Consider the following 23,022-nt stretch of genomic DNA (forward strand, 5'->3'; position numbering starts at 1 on the left):
CTTTCTCTGCCCTCGCTTGATCTTCACAGCACATTGAACAGCGTGGCAATAAATGTCTAATTCGCCCAAATAGACACATACTCACACAAGCAGCTTGACATTCACCTTGTTTCTGTCTTCAGTAATACATTGGATGGAAGCTTAATGGCTTGAGAGACATGGTGAATGTCTTTAAAATGACTTGCTCAAACCTGTCTGTGGATTTTGTAACAATATGTGGACAAAAGTTTGGGATGTCTGATCATTACAGAGACAAAAACTGGATGAAAATAAATCCAGTGTATTTGTGAATTGGTGTGTGACCTGCCCCTGCCATTATCCTCAACAGGTTAAATGGGAAATGATGACATGCTTGATAGGTGGCCCAATTGTTGTTGGGCTATAGTGTGTGAGAAGAAAATTGTCTATTGATTTAAAAGAATACTGTTGAGATCAGAGGTCACTATTTTAATGTTTGGGCGAGAGCGAATGCAATTTCTGTTATAGTTCATCCCAAAGAGCCTTTTTATAAACTGTCATAAATATGAACATCTCATACTATAGGGGAACGTTGGGATCAAACCCAAATGTAGAACGATTCCGTGCTTTGTCTCAAAAAGTATTTCTGTTCAATAGCCATTTGTCTTGTAAGTTCTTCAATACTTTCCTTATCTATGAACTTTTTAGAACTATTTCACAAATGCCTTTGTAAAAGGTTGTTGTTACTGTGAGGGAACATGTCCACATATGTGCATGTCAGTTTAGTGAGTGTAGATTTTTTTTTCTTGGTGTGTGTCCTGCCGTTGGGCCTCATTAAGCATGAAATTATATCTGACCTTTGAGACCTCGCCTTTAGAATCATGGTGTCATTAATTGGTTCTAAAGTTGTTGACCTTTGTAATCACTCATCTCACATCTCTTTGGTTTTGTGTTTTAGATGGGGAGAAGGCGGTTCTCGGGTTTGGAGGTGACCTTGATGGTCATGTTCACATTGGTGTTGGCAGTAGCCATTGCTCTAATAGTTCTTTTTGCTACCGGCCAATCTGGGACCATTATGGATGGTAAGTGAATCTACATTGTGCACGGAGACGCAACTACAAAAGTTTTCTTTCATGGGCCACAATATGAAATAGGCTATGCCTGAACAATAATGTGATAAGAATGTCCAAAATATGCCTTTAAAATAAAATGTATAATGTGATTGTTACATTGCCATGTGTTTTGAGACAGGCCAAAATTTTGAAACTATTGAGGTTGTAACTTGCAATGTTGTAAAAGTGAACGAAATCATATTATTAAGTATTGACCCTTTTTCATGCCGCTAATAAGGTAACCAAAATATTAGAAACATCTGTTAGTATGATGCAAGGCAACTCTACACTATTCTTTGATTGAACAAGTGTATCTTGTAATGTGGGCTCTGAGTCTTCCAGTTCATAAAATATTGAAATCATATGCACCACATTACATTACCAAATGTATGAATGACTGATTAAAATGGGATTATTTATGGAATAATTAGTTTGTTAATAAAACGACATCAAATAATTTGGGATTAACACAGAACAACCTTTGACCGACATTACTGTATGTTAACTTATATTTGACTAGGTTGTAAAGCATAGAATACACTAATCATGTTTAGGATTTGCAACTGCTATCTGTGTGCTTATTATGAGGATATTTCATATCTTTTGGCAGAGACAACAGAGGTGTTTGTTCCACAGTGTCCAACTATTCGTCCTGAGGAAAGGGTGGACTGTTTCCCTGATGCTGGAGCCTCCAAGGTATGTTTGACAATTAATATGGGGGTTTATGTATTCAGAGACTTTGGACTCCTCAATATACTTTACTGCCTAGGGTTTTCCATTTGACATTACAACTAGTGTCGTAGCTGATTATTACCAGGTTGTAATGATTTTTTTTTTCCAACACAATCATTATTACTCATGATAGTAAAATTGTGGCATAACTATGGTAGTGTAAGGGGATAGTGAGATACAGGGAGTATATATATTTATTGTTTGGTTGTATAAAAGTTCAGTGTAAAATAGGCCTATTAAAAATATTATCATAGCAATTTGTTGTCAGGGCCTTGTCGTCTTGTTAAAGGCCATCTGTGTGTTAAATTTAGCTCAATATGCACCAGCTCTTCATTTGGATCTCAATAAATATCGCTGCAGTAATACCAAGGCCAAAAAGATTACTGTCTGTATAGTTCCTAATTTTAAAAAAATTACCTTACCTACGTTCATGTTTCTTCCACAGAGAGGATGCCAGCAGCGTGGATGTTGCTGGAGCCCTCTAGATGAGCGAAATGTACCTTGGTGCTTCTTTTCAACCAACCACGGATACACGGTTGAATCAGTGGAGCAGCCAAATCCTTCTGGTAAACTTGTCATGTTTTAGGATTTGATGTTGTGGAAGGCGATAGGTTGAAAAGACAGTAAACATTTAATTTTGTCTCCAGTTAAAATCTTAACCCATCTAAGACCCTGCTGTTTATTTTATCTTATTGAATTCAAAAAACAACAACACCCTTGTCTATTTACATGCATTTAAATACATTACGTTGATTGATTTTGTTGATTAATATGCTTAATTTTTTTCGACTGTAGGTGGGAAACATTTTTAAGGTTAAGTTGGAAACAATTTCCACTTCCACCAGTGTTTCATCTTTTGCTCATTGACTGATGACCTTATTTCCTTCACTATGCAGCTAAGTTTGGAGGCCAACTGAGGGCGTATAACTGCAATCTGTCTGTCTTACCCTTATCTTGTTTTTTTTCCCTCTATCACTCACTTTGCCTCAGGCATGTCTGTCAGTGAAACATGACGTGCAGCCTCTCGGAGTGAGCCTGCTTGAATTTGCTAAATGTAGATTTTTCTGTTTCCTGCACGGACTCATTTTGCTTTAAGTGATCTTAGTTACTGGTTTCTCAGCCTGAACAAATACCTTTTCAGCTGTATTGTTAGATTTGTTAAATAATGTGATATTGTTAAAAACCTGTGGGCAAAAAAAAATAGTTTTTTTTTTGCTGATAAAATACTGCATTTGAAAGCACTGTTTTGACAAAGGTGGATGCTTTGAAATATTTTAAAACAAACAATAGCATCTCTAAAGCTAACGGGATTCACTAAACACAAAAATATTTATACAGTGTTGGACATATTAAAAATGAATGGGACCTCTCCTACTCCCCTACAGGACTCACTGTGATATATGTTAATGTTGTTGTGACAGCAGCTTACCTCCGCCTATCCACAGTCCGAGTTGGCCATGTTCCAGGTCTCCATAGTAAAAATGGCTGATCAGAGATCAGGGCTGTGTTCGTAAAATATCTGTCAAAGCGAACACAAACCCATTGGTGGACACCAACGGTCAGGGATGCCATTAAGCTAAAAATGTTAGCCTTTTTGCTGATGTATCCCTGCATGCAAAAAATAATGTGGTTTTGGTTGTCCCTAGGGAAAAAAAATGGAGTGAGAAGAGATAGATAGATACCTTAAAAAAACAACAACTGTTTAGCACCATCAACACTGGGTAAAGTGGGGATGGGATGCTGTTGACCACTATGTTTTTTGTAGACCATTAAACACTACCCATATGGCAGTGATTGAGGACAGTATGATATTTAATCAGTTCTTTAAAAGTAATTTATTAATTTTAGTTTTTTGTTAATATACACTATACTGTTTTCACTTTTGGACTCTCAGTCATATCTGATCTGTATTATGAACCGGACCTTGTTTTTATGGCAGTAATAAGGGCACATCTGAAGAGAATGACCTCCCCTTCCTTGTTTGGAGAAGATATACAGGAATTGTCATTTCATGCTGAAATGCAATCGAGCAATCGACTTCGTTTTAAGGTACACACATTTACACACGCACGCTTTTCAAGACCGACAAAGAAAACATTGTTTTGCATAACCTCAGATTTATTTTCCTATTTGTTGTGGTTTTCTTAGATATCTGACGCCAACATGCAGAGGTTCGAGGTGCCCCATGAACACGTTAACAGCCTCAGCCATCATCCGACCAGTCCCATTAGCAACACGCTGGAGATCACGAGCAAACCTTTTGGATTGGTCGTGCGCAGGAAGGAGAACAAAAAAGTCCTGTGAGTTCTCAATGCTGAATGGCGGTTTTCTGTAAATATTTTCTGTGGATGGAACAGTGAACCATTGTTTTCTTGTGGCCAGCCAGCCTTACTGTGTGAGTTACAGTCAAACAGGCATATTGCCCCTGTGTGAAGAAGATGGTGTTTTCCATTGTGTGACATTTTTGTTTTGTTCAGGAGCAATAAAAAACAGTTTCACAGTGACGTAGTTCAGTAGTTGAGGATTCTGGTAGCGAATGGAAGTGCATGTCTGAAAGCAGGTTTTCACTCTTTGGTAGGTTACAGTTTAACAGAATACAACCAGGGGAACACACCGTTGTCATAAAATAAAGATTTAGCATTGGACTGCAGCATTTAAAAGTAACGTTACCATAAAAAGAAAAAAATATTTTTTTGTCATTTGTGTTAAAACATTCATTACCAGTTGACAGTAGTCCATACTATATATGATCTGTCAAATAAAATTTTGTGCCTCTAACTTGATATAAAAACACAAAGTCAGAGAAAAAAGAACCAAAAAGAGGTAGAAGGTGTTACTTACAGTATCAATCATTTGCCACACACTCACGCACACCCATTGGGTGCACACTACAGCAACCTCACAAACAATCAAACCAATAACACTTAAAGCTCAATTTTCATGGCCGCCGCAAGTCTAGCGCGAGGGAGCATTTTAGAATCTCCCAATCTCCCTCTTAGACTACTCATGAGGGTAATGGTTTCTAAGTGCATGAGCAATTCTCAAGTCACGCTGGACTTGTTTACACCTACTGTAGTTCTTACACTTTTTACTTTTTACATAGTCAAGAGCAAGGCTAAAGGTTAAAGTTGAGCAAACCGAATAAACTTATCATGTTATATTTACCCTTCGTATCATAAAAACTGCAGGAGATCATAAACCTATACACAGAACCTTGGCCTGATCATCATCTGGAATGTAGCTGGGATTCCCCTGCTTTAAATAGCGCTTGTACTTCAAAACTGTTACAATGACTCAGTGAATGGTTAAAATATGTCTATATCATTTCTGTTTACCACAGCTTCTGATGACATTTTGTGTCTAATAGAAATAATGTATATTTTTTAAATCTGCAAGCATTCATAGAAATCTCAAAATGTTCACAATTTTCTATGTGAGTTTGGGCTAAATTGCTAACTCAAACTCAAATTGTATTACTTACATTTGCCTCTAATTGTCCATGTCTTAAATGACATACAGGTTTGACACAACGATGGGACCATTGGTGTTTGCAGACCAGTTCCTACAGCTGTCCGCTAAACTTCCATCCAAGAATATTTACGGTCTGGGAGAGCATGTACACAGACAGTTTCGCCATGATATAAACTGGAAGACCTGGCCCATCTTCACCAGAGATGCTTTCCCGAATGGGGTGAGAAGTCTCTTAATTGACTGTGAATGATATTTTGCTAAAACACTATTTGTCTAAATATCATTTGCCTTAAAGTAATTAAAGCTACTTGTAAAATGTAGCAAGCGCAGTCTGCACAAATAATAGTTAAATGAACCACAACCAAAGGTTTTCAGCTTCATCATATGCACAAAGTTTTACCCTATTGCTGCCAAGCACGTTCCTAAGCTAGTGCGAGGTCAGCTGTTGATGTGTGCTGTGATCTTATCTCGTGAATGTCATAAACTTCGGTAAACGCCTGAATAATGTCCTGGATGTGGGTTGCTCAGTTAAAACATCTGAACATGTAACTGTTCTATGAGGAGTCAATAGCCGTGGCTATTCACTCTGCTCTCTCCTCTGCTATTGCTTCCAGCTGTACACTTTCCATCCCACTCGGCTTCATTATAAGACAGTTCATGTCATGGCATGTTTTAAATACACTAAGATTGACAGGTACATGATGTCAAATGGAAGAGATACATTTTTTGGTTCTGAACTGCCTGAGGAAATGATTTTGTTTTGTGATCATCGATGTAAATAAACTACTGAAAAGCCATTTGAAAGCTGTTTGAAAGCTGTACGTAGTTGTAGAAATGTAGTTAAACAACCAAACATGTAACACTGCTACTGCCCAACACTGGGCATCATTCTGCAAAACTATGGATATAAGCAATGCACCATTATTAATAAAGTATGTGATGACATTAAAGATTTTTTAAATTGATTACATGATTTGATTTTAAATGAGTTTGCGCTTTCTAAAGCACAAAATATTCGCTTTTAGTCCTTAGCTAATGAGTATGAGTGACCCGTTGTTTGTCAGGTAATCAACAACATATTTGCACTTTCCTTGTTATAAATAGTTATAGCTTATTAATAAATAATGAAATGGCTAACCTGTTTAAATTATAGAATAATGAATTATATACATGGAGTGACTTGTCAGGCATTCCACATAATATATATATATAGTACTGTATACTGTGGTACTCAAAGGACAATACTGATACCGTCAAACAATAAACCACATGCTCAATGGTATTTCTATTGTGTTCTTTCATCCAGTTGCATACAAAGGAAATAGATGTTGACGTTGATAGATAACAAGTAGATAGATAACAGGAGGAGGTTGTGGTAGATGAGTCTTGGACAAGAGAAACTGATGTTTGATTTGACTTTCCAGCTGTGAGCCATGTTTATTTTTACAGCAAGAAACTTTCTGCTTCCCATTTGCAACGAAAACTTGTTTTTCCAGCTGTGGAGAGGCGTTTATAATAGGCTAATAATTTCTAACTGTAATCTTTCAATAAAATCTAACCAATTGTGTGAACTCATTTTGTCCAAGTTAGAAGATAAAAATAATTCAGTATACAGTACAAGTAATCCAGATTTCTATGTTTACCTAATATATTGACCTCTTTCTCTAGGGAACACATAACCTTTATGGACACTATCCCTTTTTCCTGTGTCTGGAAGACAATAGTGGAAAGTCATTCGGGGTCTTCCTCATGAACAGCAATGCAATGGGTGAAAAATAAAAAACATATTTGCCAATTCCGAGTCCGTCATGTTGCACAAATCCAAAGCAAATTTGGCTTATTTATGGTTATATTCAAGATGACACTAAAGCTTGCCATTACTGTATGGTGTCTAATTTCAGAAGTGACACTGCAACCTGCACCTGCGGTAACATACAGAACAATTGGAGGAATCCTTGATTTTTATATTCTTTTTGGAGATACACCGGAACAAGTGGTGCAGGAGTTTCTTGAGGTGAGACATGTCTAGGAAATTAAAGTATGCATCCCATAGAGGGGCAAATGTTTGTGTGTTGGAGAAGGTATAAATGCGTGCTCCTGTCAGGGTTCATTCGAGGTTCACAAACATTTGTTAAACGTTCAACAGGAGTTTTTATATTGTTTCAATGAAATTTCCTTGTGACAAGAAAAAAAACATTACAACTTGTTAGACAACCATTAAACTATTTAGAGATTATATATAGAACATTCAGAGAAATATTTGCAACTTTGAGTCAACCCTGACGTGAAATCAATATTTGACCAAGTGTCTCAAACGTTCGCTGTTAAGTGGGATACAAGCTTTAAAAGCCATTCAAAGCAATATATAGTAATGTGCATTTTGTTCAAATGTAGTCAATATTTTTGCCACGCAATATTAATTTTAATCACTTGTAATGGTGGAAGGACTCTAAATGTCATGATAACATGGGCAGCCTATTATATTGGTAAACACATGTATATTTGATGTTGACTTGACCCTACCAACTGTGCTTTCAGCTTATTGGCAGGCCTGTCATTCCGCCCTACTGGTCACTTGGATTCCAGCTTTCTAGGTGGGACTACGGTAGCTTGAGTGAGGTCAAAAAAACAGTGGAGAGGAATCGTGCAGTGGACCTCCCATATGTAAGAGTTTGTCTTTTCCAATAGGATTATTTTCAGATCCACACCATGCTATTTATAATGTATAGGTTTGGGGGTTCTAATCTCAGCTCTTGCCTTCCTGTGGGGGATTTATATGTTCACTCTGGGATTGCAGGGATTTTCTTAAAATATTCCGAATTTTTTTTCATATTCCAAAGTGATGACCGGAAATTGTCCATGGGTGTCAGACATGCGAATGGGTGTTCATGCACGGTAAATTTAGCCTGCAGTTATCTAGCAATCAGTCCAGTGTATAGCCTGCCTCTCACCTAAAGTCAGCGAGGATAGGATGCATAATCATCAACAAAATCCCAAATTCATGGCAGCTCCCCAAATGGCAAATACCTCGAACAGGTGTGAGGTACTGTTGACTTAATTTGTGGCACATGCAGAAACTCTCCTGTTTTAAGCAAAGTCACACTTGACTTTCCTGTGTACTTGTTGTCTATAACGAAACTGTACCAACTTTGGGGAGAGGGCAAATGATTATCAATGATCATATTTGATGGAGCTACTTCGTAAATATATACAGTACTTAAATAATGAAATATTCCTTGCTGCAAGCAATGAAGTTAGAATTGATATGTCCTGGACTTTGTTATTTACTTTATATTTTGTGAAACATTACAATAAAAAAAAAAAGAACATCACAAGGCTTAACACATTGGATATAAGGCTGCCATGCTTGTGTGTGAGAATAACTCACGTTCTGTGGTTTTCTCCCCCCACTGATTTTCTTTACAAAGAAGACGACACAAATAGGAGCAGATCCATAAAATTCAGCGCCTGTTATTTTGTCAAATAATGCAAGCACAAACATCAAGTGTAAGAAAGTGTGCTGGCAGTGGTTTCTTTAAGAGCACTGGTGAAAAGATTTCAGTGAATGATATCAATACCTCACCTTTGCGAGCTGTGTTACTCTTTTAACAGTTTATACACCAGAGTGTAGTTCCATAGGCCTGACCTGTAACACTATCAGGGGAGGCGTGATGTTGAGGTGGAAGCAGCAGTTGGCTAGACAGCCTGAGCGATAGCGATGGCCTTTAGCTGAGACGGGGTTATTCAGCTTTCTGCCAAATAACGAAACGTCAGCATGGCTCTATTCAGGTTCAAACACGAGAGCACTATTTTTCAAGTTTAAGTGAACGTTAATGCTGATCAAAGATCAATCGAACAAGTTACTTTCATGATCTCATTCATCCTGATCAAAATGAGAAACCCACTCCAGCGTGTCCCCTTCTTTGGTGCTGGGTAAAGTTCCAGTTCTGTAAGACATTTTCTGAGAAAATATGATCAAAAGTTGTTTGACACCTCTTTTTAAAATTAATTGCTAAGGTAAATTCTTAATCCTAACCTTTATACTTCATATCCTCATAAAATAGTATCACAACATCAGTGTTGTTGTATATTACAGCATCAAACGCAATCAAGGCGTTGTCTGATTACTAACTAAAATGAAACACACCGCAGATTATGTTTAACCTTTCATTTATTGTATATATAAAGATTGCGGATGCTTCCCTCTTCTGTCAAGAGGAGCAATTTATGACACTTTAGAGATGGACTCTTGGATTAAAGGTGGCACTGCAATTGAAAGAAAAGTGTCAGAGATGAACAGTATGAAAAGTCTGATCTGAGTAGATAGCATGAGCATTTAACATGAACTAACAATCATGCATCGACTACACTTAGTGTCCCTGTTTAATTAAAAGCATGTATTCAAGTTGTTTTCTTGTCCAAATTCTCTCACTTTTGTTTTCCCCAAATAAGAAAAACATGGCCATTTATTAGGGGTGTCAAAATGAGTGTGTTCATTTTTAGTTAATTTAAAGTTTTTTAGTTTTTTTTTAAAATGCATGCGTGGTGAATGACTGGCCCTGAGCTACCACACATTCTTACAAATGCAATTGTGCCATCTCGTGGCAGAAAAATGACCTCAACACAAATCAATATCACACTTGTTTTTCTTTACAGTACAGTACAGTACTTAAAAAAAAATAATAATTTAATTAATTATTATGAAATTACTGTATCAATGATTAAAAGATGCAACCATATTTCTATTAGTTTAACATTTTTTTCCACTTCTTTGTTAACAAGAGTATAAAAACTTTTTTTTATTGTACATTTAAAACAGATATAAAATTTGCAATGAATTGTGAGTTAACTATTGAAGTAATGCGATCAATTACGCTTAAAATTTTGAATTGCCTGACACCCCTACCATTTATTATAACAATTCATGCAGTAAATGTTTTTAATTAAACAGCAGCACATATGTGCATTTTTTAAAAATTATTACATTAACACAACATTATTTTTCAAACCGAATGATTTACTTTGACATAATATTCTGCTGTCATGTGCATGTCATTTTGTCTGAACGACCCCATACAGGAAATCCAGTATACTGACATTGACTACATGGAGGATAAGAAAGACTTCACTTATGATAAAGTCAGATTCAGTGAGCTGCCTCAGTTTGCTGACTACCTTCATGAGAAGGGGCAGAAATACATCCTCATCCTGGTAGGAAACACCTTAAAATCAATTAAGTATAATGTCTATTTCATCTAATACAAAGAGCTTGGAGTACATTTGAAAAGAAGTAAACAGCTGTTTCATAATAGCGTAGCATTTTAGTTTCATAACAATAGATTTGTTGTTGCTTTTTGTTGAGTCAATTAATATGAGCAACAAAGGCCAAATTACCTTGAACAAAAGTTCTGGTTGCAATTTTGTTATAGTCAAAGAAGAAAACATCAAATCCTCATTTTAGCTATTAAATGTCAATTCTAATAACTTTGTTTGTTTGTTACAGAATCCTGCCTTAATCATCCAGTTTTATTTGCAAATATTCACACCATTACCTTGCTTTTCTTCATTATGAGTATGTTTCCCTGTTTGTCTGCTTGCTCAAGGATCCTGCTATTACCACCAGCAAACGAGTCGGGGGTCTGCCATATGAGTCCTTTGACCGTGGGACCGAGAAGAATGCTTGGGTCACTGAAAAAGATGGCAAAACTCCTTTATTGGGAGAGGTGAGATAAAAAAAGAAAAGAAAAGAAGCATAGACATTAATCAATACTGGTCATGGGCCAGTAATTGTGTTCTGATCTTCATTTAATACTGACTGCTTATTTATTTTTATGATCGCTTAGAATTAGCAAGTTATTTGTCCAAATGAAATCGTGTAATCTATGTTCTGTATGCAAACACAAGTTAAACAAGATTAGACAAGAGTGAGATTAATATCACACTGTACTTGATAATTACAAAATTGTAATTATGCTTAATCTTCCGTTTCACATTGCAATCAGCATCACAAATAATAAGGAATATTTGTTGATTGTAGTGGGGAAAAAAAGTAAGTTTGTTGGATCACAAGGCAATACAATGGCCAAGTGCTTTCATCTGTTGCCCCGCTAAAGCTCCATATTCAAGCCCTGTATATTCCAAGTGGTATAGAAGATGGATAGATCAACCATGTTCGCAGTTTGTTTTGAGCCGCCGCATTAAATAGTAGGTCATCTATTAAGCAAGTGTATTTGTTTGTACGCTGATGTCTGGGTGACTAGTTTGTCCTCATTTCCATCAAACCATAACACACACTAATGGAAGTTCAAGCCCCTGGTGTGCTATTTTCTCCCCGTTCCCCCGCACAGCTTGTTTTTAAAAGGCTCATACCCACTGTGAAGGGTGGATGTGTGAGGGATAAACTTGTGTTGCTCTTATGCTTTTACCGCCTTGTTTTGATTATGCACACGATTAGGCCTAGTCCCACTGCTAATCGCCTTTTCATGCTGCTTATAACAGGTCAAACATATGCATTGATTCCACATTAGTATTTAATCTTAAAATGTTCTGCATCACTGCATCGCAGATTAAGCATGGAGAGAGAGAGAGGGAAATAGATATCGAAAGGGAGCAAGACAACACTATAAAAAATGTTGATTCTAGTTCTGCGAATGACATGCTGCTGTTAATTTATTATGTTTGTGCACACTTATAGGTGCGATTATTAGAGTTTCTTGTTTATTTCCATTTGAATGTGCGTCAAAATTATTAATGCAGCTGAGTTTTTTTTTTGGAAAGCATTGCATTGCTTTGGAATTTGGAGATGCATATTTTTATTTATTTAGATTTTAAGATGCATACATTACTTTTAGCTTGCTGGTTATATTTCTGTATGAAAGCAAGATAATAACAAGCAACCGGAAACAGCATTGATGTGTGAAAACCCGGAACTCCCGCCTCCTCCATGGCATATACCCCATTGGAAAATTTCCCACGGCACACCAGACGGTATCTCACGGCACACTAGTGTGCTGCGGCACAGTGGTCGAGAAACCAGTATATGCTTCGGGCCGCTGAATAAGGGATGGTGTACCGCAAATGGACCCCAGGCCAAAGTTTGGACTCCACTGATGGAACCAAAAATATGTAAATATATATTACCTATCTATTATACAACAAGTACCTACATCCTCAGTCGGTACTGCTCTGTAGGAAATTTGACATTTACTTTTTAAAAGTACAACTTCTTCCTACTTTTTCCCCAAAAAATAAAAAAACAACTCCACTAGATTCTTGTAATATTATAGCATTATACTGTACTTTGAAATACGCACATTGAACTATAGACAAGTATAAAAGCAAGCAGATGGGCAGTATGCAACTACAAAAGATAACATTTGGTAGGAAAAAAATCCAGTAAAAGGGAAGAAGCAGAGACTTTAAAAAGTAACAACTGTTGCACCAAACAACCTCGGAGTTCTGACCACCTGCCAGAAACATCTGCCTGAAAGTAAAAAGTAAAGTCTGTGTGCGTGCGCGCGTGTGTGAGTACTGAGCGTATGCAAAAATGATTCATGCCAAGGCTTCTAACTACTTGCTTTATTGGTGAAGGAAGTCAGGGTAAAGTGGACCAACCTTGAGATTCTCTCACAACATAATGGCACACACAGATCAAGAAGTACAATAGCTTTCATTCTTAGTGGATCAATCATTTTCCTTGGTACATGATATACAGGATGACTCAGATCACATGGTCACATCTCGAGAGCTCTAATACTTTATTGATTTCTCCTCTCAGCAATTTCCTCAGATTCTTTTACTTGGCCAGTTTCAACCCTGCAGTTTTGTTTTGTTTAACCTTTTTGACACTTTTTTCCCCCTTTTGTTTGTGGTACAATATTTCTGATGATTTAAACAAAAAAAAAAAAAACACTCTCTGTCCTCGCCAGGTATGGCCGGGTGAGACTGTATTTCCGGACTACACCAGCCAAAACTGCATCGACTGGTGGGTTGATGAGTATGAGAGATTCTCCCGGGAGATCAAACACGACGCCCTCTGGATAGTGAGTCTGATTCCAAGAGCTTTGGAACACATATACAGTACATTATTGTATTTATAATTGCAACGGTTAAAGATACATTGATTCATAAGTATGACTCGTCCTGTTGCAGGACATGAATGAAGTGGCTAACTTCAAGAAAGGATCGATTAAGGGCTGTGATGATAACAACTTAAACTATCCTCCCTACACTCCAAGTAAGAGACATTTTCTTTTCCACCCATTCATTTTCTGCACCGCTGATCTTCATTAGGGTCGTAGGTGATTCTGTCCCAGCCTTTGGGCAAGACACCGGGGACATCCTGAACTGGTCGCCAGCAATCTCAGGGAACATACAGACAAACAACTATTCACATTCTCATCCAAGGATAATTTCTTGAATCTTGAGTCTTGAATTTACCTACGACATGTTGTTATTGGAATGTGGATGAAGCCAGAGTAACCATAGACAACTCATAAGCACAAGGAGAGCATTCAGACTCCACCAATGAATGTCCCAGCCTGGATCTAAACTGTGAGGCAGATGTGGTAACCACAACTGTAACTCACTGTACTGTTGAAATATCTTCTCTCATGTCACCCATTGCGCAACTAATTGTGTTCTTTAGAAATAAATTTTATACCGTATAAAACTCATGACACTCTGTGACTCCTTTAGAAAAAGAAAAAAAACGAATTGCTTTATATGAATACAAATAACAGGCACAAAGGGACCAATGACAACATTCCAATCTAGAATCTAAATTTTATAACTAGAGAAGAGAGCAGCAGCATTTGGATGGTCTGTCTCCTGAATCTTTTTCAGTCTCACCCTTTACATCACATCATTGCCCGATTTCTGCAGTTATCACATTATTCAAGTGATTATCTAAACAAGGTAATATGACATGCTTTATAGGAAAATGGCCATTATTTGATTAAATCAGATAAACACACCTACTACACACACATACCTTACTCCCAATATACAGATTTTCTTTTCGTCATATGTGTATGTTGTAGCCCTTACTATCGCTAAAAAAACAATTCTTGTTAACTGGAAAAATAAACAAACTCTGAATATCGACCAATGGTCTAACCTCCTCATAAATCACATTTTAATGGAAAAAATATCTGCCTCAAATAAAAACCAAATATCAAAATTTATAAAAACATGGTCTACGTATATAGAATTTTTTAACCTAATTCTGGTTACTTAATTCTGTCTGTTAGCGAGAGCCACTACATCGTGATAACTTACATTGATGTTTCTGCATTTGGCAATTTATTATTATATTATATTATTAGTATGGGATTTTTTTTAATGGGCTTTAGGTGAACTGATGAATACACACACGCTCGCACGCACGCACGCACACACACACGCACATACACATACTCACCCACATACAAAAAAATATATATATATATATATATATATATATATATATATATATGTGTGTGTGTATATGTGTATATATGTATATATATTAAAAAAAAAAACATTTATTATTTTTTTTTTAATTTATTTGTTTTTTTAAAAAAAGGAGAGCAATGATGATGTCAAATCGAATGAACAATACTGAGCTCTCCTGAAAAAATAAACCAAATATATATATATATATATATATGTATATATATATATATGTGTGTACGTTAATCTGATTGGTTTCATACTTAACATTTGCATGGGTTAAATCGAAGTGGTGTAAAAACAGCTCGCGCTACAAAAGGCAGAAAACATCTTGCGGCGCACTTCATTGTCCCCATCCTGGCTGTCTGTTTCGTGCTTCAACTATAGTAGCAACAATACTGACTCAAGTGACTTAAGTGAACTGTATCGCTGTAATGGATGACTCAGAGTATCTCAATGTTCAACAAGACAAGGAACAGAAAATAACAGGAAATTTGAGTTTCATGTCATGACACATCTACACTGTATGTACACTGACAAAAAAATCTGATAATGGACTGAAACCATACAGATAGATATTATTTTGCCTATCCATCACTGCCATTCTTTCCAACCAACAGAGATTCTGGATGAGGTGATGTATAGTAAGACTCTGTGTATGGATGCCAAGCAGGCCTGGGGGAACCACTATGATGTTCACAGTCTCTACGGCTACTCAATGGTGCTGGCTACTGAAAAGTGAGTGCAGAATCAATGTTCGTATTTTGCCAACTTGTGCTTTGCAAGCCAACTGGCTGACATCCCTTTATAGCAATGAAGAATTAGCAGCAAAATACAAAAATAGTTACATCTGAATGTACGTAATTTTGGTAGGGTCCTGATGATAGGCCAGAATTAATTAGAGGGAATGTTCTGGGTTTTCTTCTTCTTCCCTCACTACAACTATCAACCTTTTCTTAGGTCTTCCTCTCATTCTCTTGCCTGGCAGTTCCATCACCCTTTTACTGATATACTCACTTTATCACCTCTGAACATGTCCAAACCATCTACGTCTTCTCTCTCTAGCTTTCTTCCCAAAACTTCTAACCGTGCATCGAAACCTAGAAAAGAGGTGGGCTGCGATGTTCGCAATGTGAGCCCGAGGACACTTTGACGTCAATTTACATTGGCGGTAGAATGTCAAAATGGCAGCCCCCTGAGTTGAATGACAATAGGTGGATTAATCTGCTTAATTCTTATTCCACCAAAACAGTAATAATAAGAATACCATGTTTAGATTACTACTGGGGCCACATAGAACATATTCTTCCAAAACAAAAAAAACAAAAAATGACTTGAGTTCCCCTTTTATGTATCTATTTCATTTTTGGGAGTTCTGCTTGGAGAAATAAACAAATATTGTAAATGGCTACTGAATGAAACCATTTTAAACATAATTAGGTTCCTGAATCTTCGGGAAAATCAATTCTGCTTTGATTTCCTTCATTAAGGAAAAACATTACGTAGATAACAATAACAATGACGATCTCTGGCTAAAGATGCAACTAACCTCCTGTTCTAAGGGTCTTTTTTCATGTTCATTATCTTTGACCACTTTGTTGTTGTTTTTTGCTCTCTGTTCCTCAGAGCTCTGCAACGTGTGTTTGGTGGGAACCGTACTCTGATGCTGACCCGCTCCTCCTTTCCAGGTGTGGGTAAATATTCGGGTCACTGGCTAGGGGACAATGCTGCCAACTGGAACGACATCAAATGGGCCATCCCCGGCATGCTAGAGTTTGGTCTATTTGGAATTCCATATGTGAGTTCTGAACTTCCACTAAAGATCAAACTGCTCTTATGATGTATTTAGTGTGAGTTGGCCTCAGATATAAAGACTGGAACACACCTGAAAGGAGTTATAAAGATGATAGACATTTTTTTTGTTCAATTGCCTCCCTCTTGTAATTTAAACTCATCTTCATTAACATTCGGCAGGTATTTTAAACAATATCTGCCTCAATATGGCAAATGTCAGATCTGCCACAATTTCCTGTCTGACACATTCCAACCTTAATTAACCAATTATTGTTATCGTTCTTTGTCTGAACAATAGTCAGTGTTCGGGTTACAAGGAAATCAATGGGACTTAAGCCCTCACAAAGCACAACTGACCTCCCACATGGACAGTAAAATGGAAAGTTATGCAAATTACGAGATGATAGACAACCAACAGCTACGTTCCTGACTGAGAAATTGGCAATGCTGACATTGTGTCCATGTAGCTTTAATTGTAGAAGTTTGCAGGCATCCAAGTACAAATTAGTTTAGGGTATTGATAGGTTAATAATGGACAGAATGCTAACATATCTCAGAGGCAATAAAAACTTTCATTGCAAGTTTCCTTTTAATTAACATGAAATTCTGGCATTCAGAACACGTTTAGCTGCTAATTGATCCCAATGTTGAGACGTTGAGAAGGCAAGTTTACCTGAAATGAGATCCACAAAAAAAAATTCCTGCAGCATTAACACATCTGAGACACCTCACACGTGCACTGACTGTTGGTATACTAATTACACCACTGAGTCAGTGGCACACACACAGTATACACAGCATTGTATTAAATTTGTATTAAATATATAAATGGTGTCAAGGTGCAACTTTGGCATTCACATTTAAGGCTCTTCTGTTTGCACACACACACACACACACACACTCCTATACCTTGCGACATGTACAGAGAGGGAGAAAAAAGACAGAGAAATGAGATTTTGATCGACTCCCACCAGCTGAGTTTGTTGAAAAATGTGGCCAATAGTAAACAATAGAACTCAAGCAGTCTCCAAGGAGTGGCCTTTGGAAAGTCTAAGACTTGCATTGTGCAATCAATGTAAATAAATATCACAGCCCACGTCTAATGTATGCCAATAACTGAGCTGACACCAAGAGACACAATTCTGTACAGTTATGAATGAAAGAGTTAACACCACCATAATCGATTTGCAATGAAACACCCAAGTAGGATTTTTTTTTAACTTTCTCTTTTTATAACTAGTTGACATAATTGTAAATATAACAATTTTGTTATCCTGTAGTGAGATGAAAATCATTGGTAATTACCGGTCAGCATGAATTCTCGGAAGTATTAAATTATTTGGTTATATTTGCAATTATGCTATTCAAGATTGAGGTACCTGAATATGGTGGACAAGTGTACACATACCGTTTTATCACAGGAAGAAAGCAAGATTAATAAATGCACACAAAATTCGACATTTAATGCTTTCATGCGTTTCAGATTGGAGCTGACATCTGTGGGTTTTTTGATGACTCAAGTGAAGAATTATGCCGTCGCTGGATGCAAGTGGGAGCTTTCTATCCCTTCAGCCGCAACCACAATGCTCAGGGCTACAAGGTAGAGTGCTCTTAAGTCATGTTGCACTTTAATACATTGTTGTATTAAACCGTCAATTTGATATGTATATATCACATATGCATTAGAGTAGAAAGGAATGAAGTGCAAGGGACACAAATACTGGAAGGGGTTGGTAATTCACTGTCAATCGAATTTATGCCTAAAAGCAACCACTTATCTCACTCATTAAGACTCAAACAAATTTTACCAAAAGAGAAAATTGAATTTGGAAATTTGTTCCAGAGTCAAACTGTTGTCATCATGATATCTTGGTCAACTTAAATGGAATATATTAACTCATTCGCTCCCAGCCATCTTCACTGAAGCAACCTCCTTTGCTCCTGGCTGTTTTACTGGATTTTGACTGATTTGGCAAGGCCAGCAGAATATTGTGGTTCTATTGCTATAAAAACATTGAACCTACCAAAATAAAGATTATAGTCTCTTCTTTCATCAGGAAATAAATTATATTTTTTATCTGTTTCCGTTTTGCAGCAATTCGCATGAGAATATAGCTAAGTTTCATCATTAATCAGAAATCTGTTTAAAACATTGGGGAAAAGAGCTTTTCTGCAACGTGGCTCTGGGTGATCTCTTATACTCCGCTGCCACCTACTGGCCACTTTTTGTAAGAACTACCATTGCTTTTAGCGTGCTCTTAAGGTCAGAGGCTGCATCAAAGCCTTCTGTATGCTCTCGCATAAAAAAAAAGTATAAATACGTTTTTGGGACTATTGTAATATTTAAATAAAATAGAACATTTTTATGTGTTTTTGGGAGCAAAAAAGTTATTTAAGATGAAAGTATGAAAAGTCATCACAAAGGAGACCACCTTGCACATCTGCTCGTGCGTGCATCCATGTATGCTTCAATTTGCCCTCAATTGATACTGCTTTTGCACCCTTTAAATGGCCTTTTACAGTGTGGTAAGGTGCACTTTGGATTGGCCTCACCGATGCCACACCATTGCTATATGAGCATTGAATTTATGAAATTCATTTTGACAAAGAATTTAGTGGTTGGGACTCAAGTGGCATTGACTTGACTGTCACAAATGTGACAAAGCATAATAGGCACAAGAAACGCACCCAATGAGCGAAGAGCAGTGTTTATATTGACATCCAACTACTGATTATTCAAGATAAGCACGCACATGACTGGGGAGAAAAATCACACCATTAGTAGTGAACAGCATGAAAATGAAGGCTCTGGCAGCAGACGTAACATTTCCATGCTCATCAGTGCTACAAAGATGGAACACTTATAAATGGAATGCAGTGTGTACAGTATGTGTTTAACAATTCAGTGTTCTTCAATAGTGCCTAATGTAGACTTTCTTTTTCTAACTTTTGTGTGTGTGGCATGACCTAGAAAAAGAATCAAGCTATTACATTTTCAGATAGCTAAATCAAATAATTCGTTACAATGTTTTTTTTGTTTTATTGCTTTCCACGCCATGTTTTTAGAAAATGAAATTAAGCCACGTCATTTGTAAATGCAAGACATTTAGTGCAACCTGCAAGTCTGACTTGTAGGCACACGCATGTACTTCCCCTAAAACAAATCAGAGGGGAAGTGAGGTTCAGGCTCATCAAATCCACTCTCAGTAATTGATGTTGTCTGCAGCCTCAGGATCCAGCTGCATATGGGCCAGGCTCAACTCTGGTGGAGAGCTCCAAACACTACCTGAGGATTCGTTACACACTGCTGCCGTACCTCTACACACTCTTCTTCAAAGCCAGCACCACAGGGGAGACCGTTGTGCGTCCCCTCATGCATGAGTAAGTCATTTTGAATCTTGTGAATTTCACAACACAAGTGTGACTTCCAGGAAATGTAGATGTTTTTATTCAGCAGAATATGTGTTATATGTTACGTTAACATATTCTAGGGAGAGGTGAGAACCAACACCAGATATCATTGTCAGGCCAATAACAGGTATCAGTATCAGGCTGATACCAGGCCTTATTTTTTGAAATTCACCAATTTACTGAATGGGATAAAAATAATAATAATCAAGATTCATATGGAATGGTGCAAAACCAAGAATTAATTTTTCAACACTTCAAATTCCCAAAAAAAGAGGGTGGGTTGGCACTGCCACACCGGGAAACTGGATTAAATTGGGAACAATTGGTACAACGATGGCACTGTTGCGGCCATTTTATGATCAGGAAGGAGAAATTAGAAGAATAGAAAATTGCCATTAATATCATTCAATTTTAAGTCAAATCATATGTTGGGATATATAAATCTTTCTGTAAAAATATCTGTATAGTTTTTTTGTTGTACATTTTATGTATCAAAAGTACTAGTGGTTTCAGTACTTGGTATCAATATTTGTGACAAGTACTCATACTGGTGTCGGTCTGGGAAAAAAAAAGGTGGTATAGAACATCACTAATGTATTCATTTATTTGAAAGTACAAGTGCAGACTCTTACATTTTTATTTTTTCCTCTTCTGTCTTTAATCCAGGATTGTTCTGCTAACAAGTATTTAATTCTGCATTCTGCCTCAATTCTTGTGAGGAATGCATTTGAGTTTTAGGGAAACTCAGGTTTGTTTGTTTGTTTGTTTTTAAATAGTTCAATGGCTTGCAGACATTTTTAGTAGAATTTCAGTGTTCTGATGATAGATTTTCTCTGTTTAACATAGTGTGCTTTTTTTTAGGATCTGTACAATTGAAACTTTATTGTGAAACTGTTGCTCCTCAGGTTTTACTCTGACGACGTGACCTGGGCTGTGGATCGCCAGTTCCTCTGGGGGAAACACCTGCTCATCACACCAGTACTGGACCCGGTCAGTCAACACAAACAAACAATTACGCAACCGCACGTATCCTAGGACCATTCACTACAACCACTGACCCCTTGACACTTCAAATTGGACATTTTTAATGCTGTATGTGTCGTACAGATTGGATGACACACGCACACACACACACTCACTGACCTCCACTGGGAAAACATGACACGGGATTTGCTTTGTTGCCCTCCCCTCCTCTCATCCCTCTTTCCTTCTCTTTCATAGCCTCCCTCTTTTTCTCTCAACTCTAATGAGAGCGCTGACCTCATTACAAGCAGATTAGAAGTGTAGATGGAAGTGTGTGTGCGAGTGCGCGTAGTCATGTGCAAGTGCTAAGTTTCCTGTACTGTGCTGCACTGTACTGTACATGCATCTGTAAGTGCACGGATACAACGATTGCAGTCATGTCAAAGTGGTCTGATTAATGAGCAATTTGACATGGTCCTTTGTTAATTATGGATTGGTGGAAAGTACATTGGATTGGTATAGTGTATCAAGTTACTTCAATAGGTGTGACTGTAGAAAAGTTGAGAATACTTCAAATTGAAAGTGCACCTTTCAACGCATTATGGAGAAAAAAAACGCTTGCACTAAGAACAATAAGAAGAAAAACAAAAGTTTGTTAATATAAGCATTTTCTAGGAAGCTTCTAAAAGGTCAACAGATGCACTGTCCAGCACCGACTGAGGTGGCAGTCAAATCAATCCATCACCAACTGTAGAGCAGAGGCAGGGGCTCAAATTTGAAAGGGGACACGTGGAACTTTTCAATGTAATAATAATAATAATAATAATAAAAAAACAATATCAATGTAATGTGCACAAAATGCTAATTTTTGGCCATTCAAAACAAATGCATAGCTCCCAACTGAACTGTTGGAAAATCAAGAACTCCTTTTATAGAATTGGTACAGGTCAGTTTTAAACAAAATGTAATTTTTTCTTAGGCTGGGAATGAGCATCAAAGACCTTTCTGTACAATGTAGTGATGACAAGAGACTGCTAAATGGCATTTGCCTTGAAGGACAATGGTCACTGCAGCTTCCAGCAAAGGTGCAAGCAATTTGCTTGTTCATGAGAATTTAATCCACAAATGAATATTTTGTCCATTTCATGGCCAAAAAATTATCCTTTTTTTTGTCCATGTTTCATCAATATTGTAGCCACAAATTAAAAACAAAAACAGATTCCATGTTATACCCCATGTAGCAGACAATTAAATAATGTGATGTAATTGTAATCAACCAGTGTCTTCTCGTAGACTTCTCAGAGTGGCTCAGCAACTAAACAGATTTTAGATCAGGGAAAGTGCAAATGCAAAAGTTCATAAAAAAAAAAAAAACTGGTATGAGTTGGGTGCTGAGGATGAAGTCATCAAAGACCTAATTCACGCTATTTTCTGTTAACCCTTCATTTTCTATCCAACAATACTATCCTTGACTTTAATTCACTGTCTTTCTTCGTTCATCATTCAGTCCATCTGCCTACCTATTGCTCTAATGATGCTCGAGCTCCAGCCTTCAGATCAGTAGCTGCACTATAACCTTGATCTTTGTGGAAAACATGGTAGATCTATTGACTCGCTTCCCATCATCCCCTCTGGTCACCATTCACACCATCTTTTTGCCCATTTTTTCCCACTCGGCTTTTCATTTTTTACTGACATCAAATGTGAGCTCAATTTCTCATCTTGATTCTCCTAATCAGCTGCTGTCAACTCCTGCGAGTGATCCTTTTTCCATTTCATCCAGCATCTTTTTCACCTCACTCGTGCTGACTTTCTGTGCTGCTTGCTACCCGTCTAACCCCTGCCTACTGATCATAGAATCACATGCAGATCAAACTTGTGGTCTACCTTGTGGTTTGAAGTGCTTGCTTCGGTTATGTAAGCGTGGAGACAGGGCTCTGAATCACAGTTAGCAGCAATGCTAGCAGCAATACTTAGCCTTTCTGTTCTTTCCCATTCGCCAGCGTGGTGACTAATAGGTATGGCAAGTAAATCAAACACCATAAAATGAGGTACCTGAATTCTGTGATCCGGAATAAATGTTACCCTTTAAAAAGTGTTGCACCTATACTCATTGCAATTGTTTGAAGTTCAAACATAGGTATTGCTG

General features: G+C 37.3%; 1 protein-coding gene across 1 annotated transcript in view; it reads left to right on the plus strand.

Moving 5' to 3' along the window:
• Positions 1-916: 916 nt before the first annotated feature.
• The window catches only part of si (sucrase-isomaltase), a 55,802-nt gene continuing 33,696 nt past the window's right edge, over positions 917-23,022 (plus strand). The window contains exons 1-18 of the mRNA XM_077565839.1: positions 917-1,040; positions 1,681-1,766; positions 2,248-2,368; positions 3,742-3,851; positions 3,951-4,102; positions 5,322-5,493; positions 6,942-7,041; positions 7,175-7,287; positions 7,812-7,937; positions 10,353-10,484; positions 10,877-10,996; positions 13,202-13,315; positions 13,425-13,509; positions 15,326-15,443; positions 16,332-16,503; positions 17,983-18,099; positions 19,726-19,880; positions 20,816-20,900. Of these exons, the coding sequence (XP_077421965.1) occupies positions 917-1,040; positions 1,681-1,766; positions 2,248-2,368; positions 3,742-3,851; positions 3,951-4,102; positions 5,322-5,493; positions 6,942-7,041; positions 7,175-7,287; positions 7,812-7,937; positions 10,353-10,484; positions 10,877-10,996; positions 13,202-13,315; positions 13,425-13,509; positions 15,326-15,443; positions 16,332-16,503; positions 17,983-18,099; positions 19,726-19,880; positions 20,816-20,900 (2,202 nt within the window). The remainder of the gene's footprint in view (positions 1,041-1,680; positions 1,767-2,247; positions 2,369-3,741; positions 3,852-3,950; positions 4,103-5,321; positions 5,494-6,941; positions 7,042-7,174; positions 7,288-7,811; positions 7,938-10,352; positions 10,485-10,876; positions 10,997-13,201; positions 13,316-13,424; positions 13,510-15,325; positions 15,444-16,331; positions 16,504-17,982; positions 18,100-19,725; positions 19,881-20,815; positions 20,901-23,022) is intronic.

Source organism: Vanacampus margaritifer, chromosome 5, assembly GCF_051991255.1.
Source record: "Vanacampus margaritifer isolate UIUO_Vmar chromosome 5, RoL_Vmar_1.0, whole genome shotgun sequence".
In the NCBI taxonomy this organism is placed as follows: Eukaryota; Metazoa; Chordata; class Actinopteri; order Syngnathiformes; family Syngnathidae; genus Vanacampus; species Vanacampus margaritifer.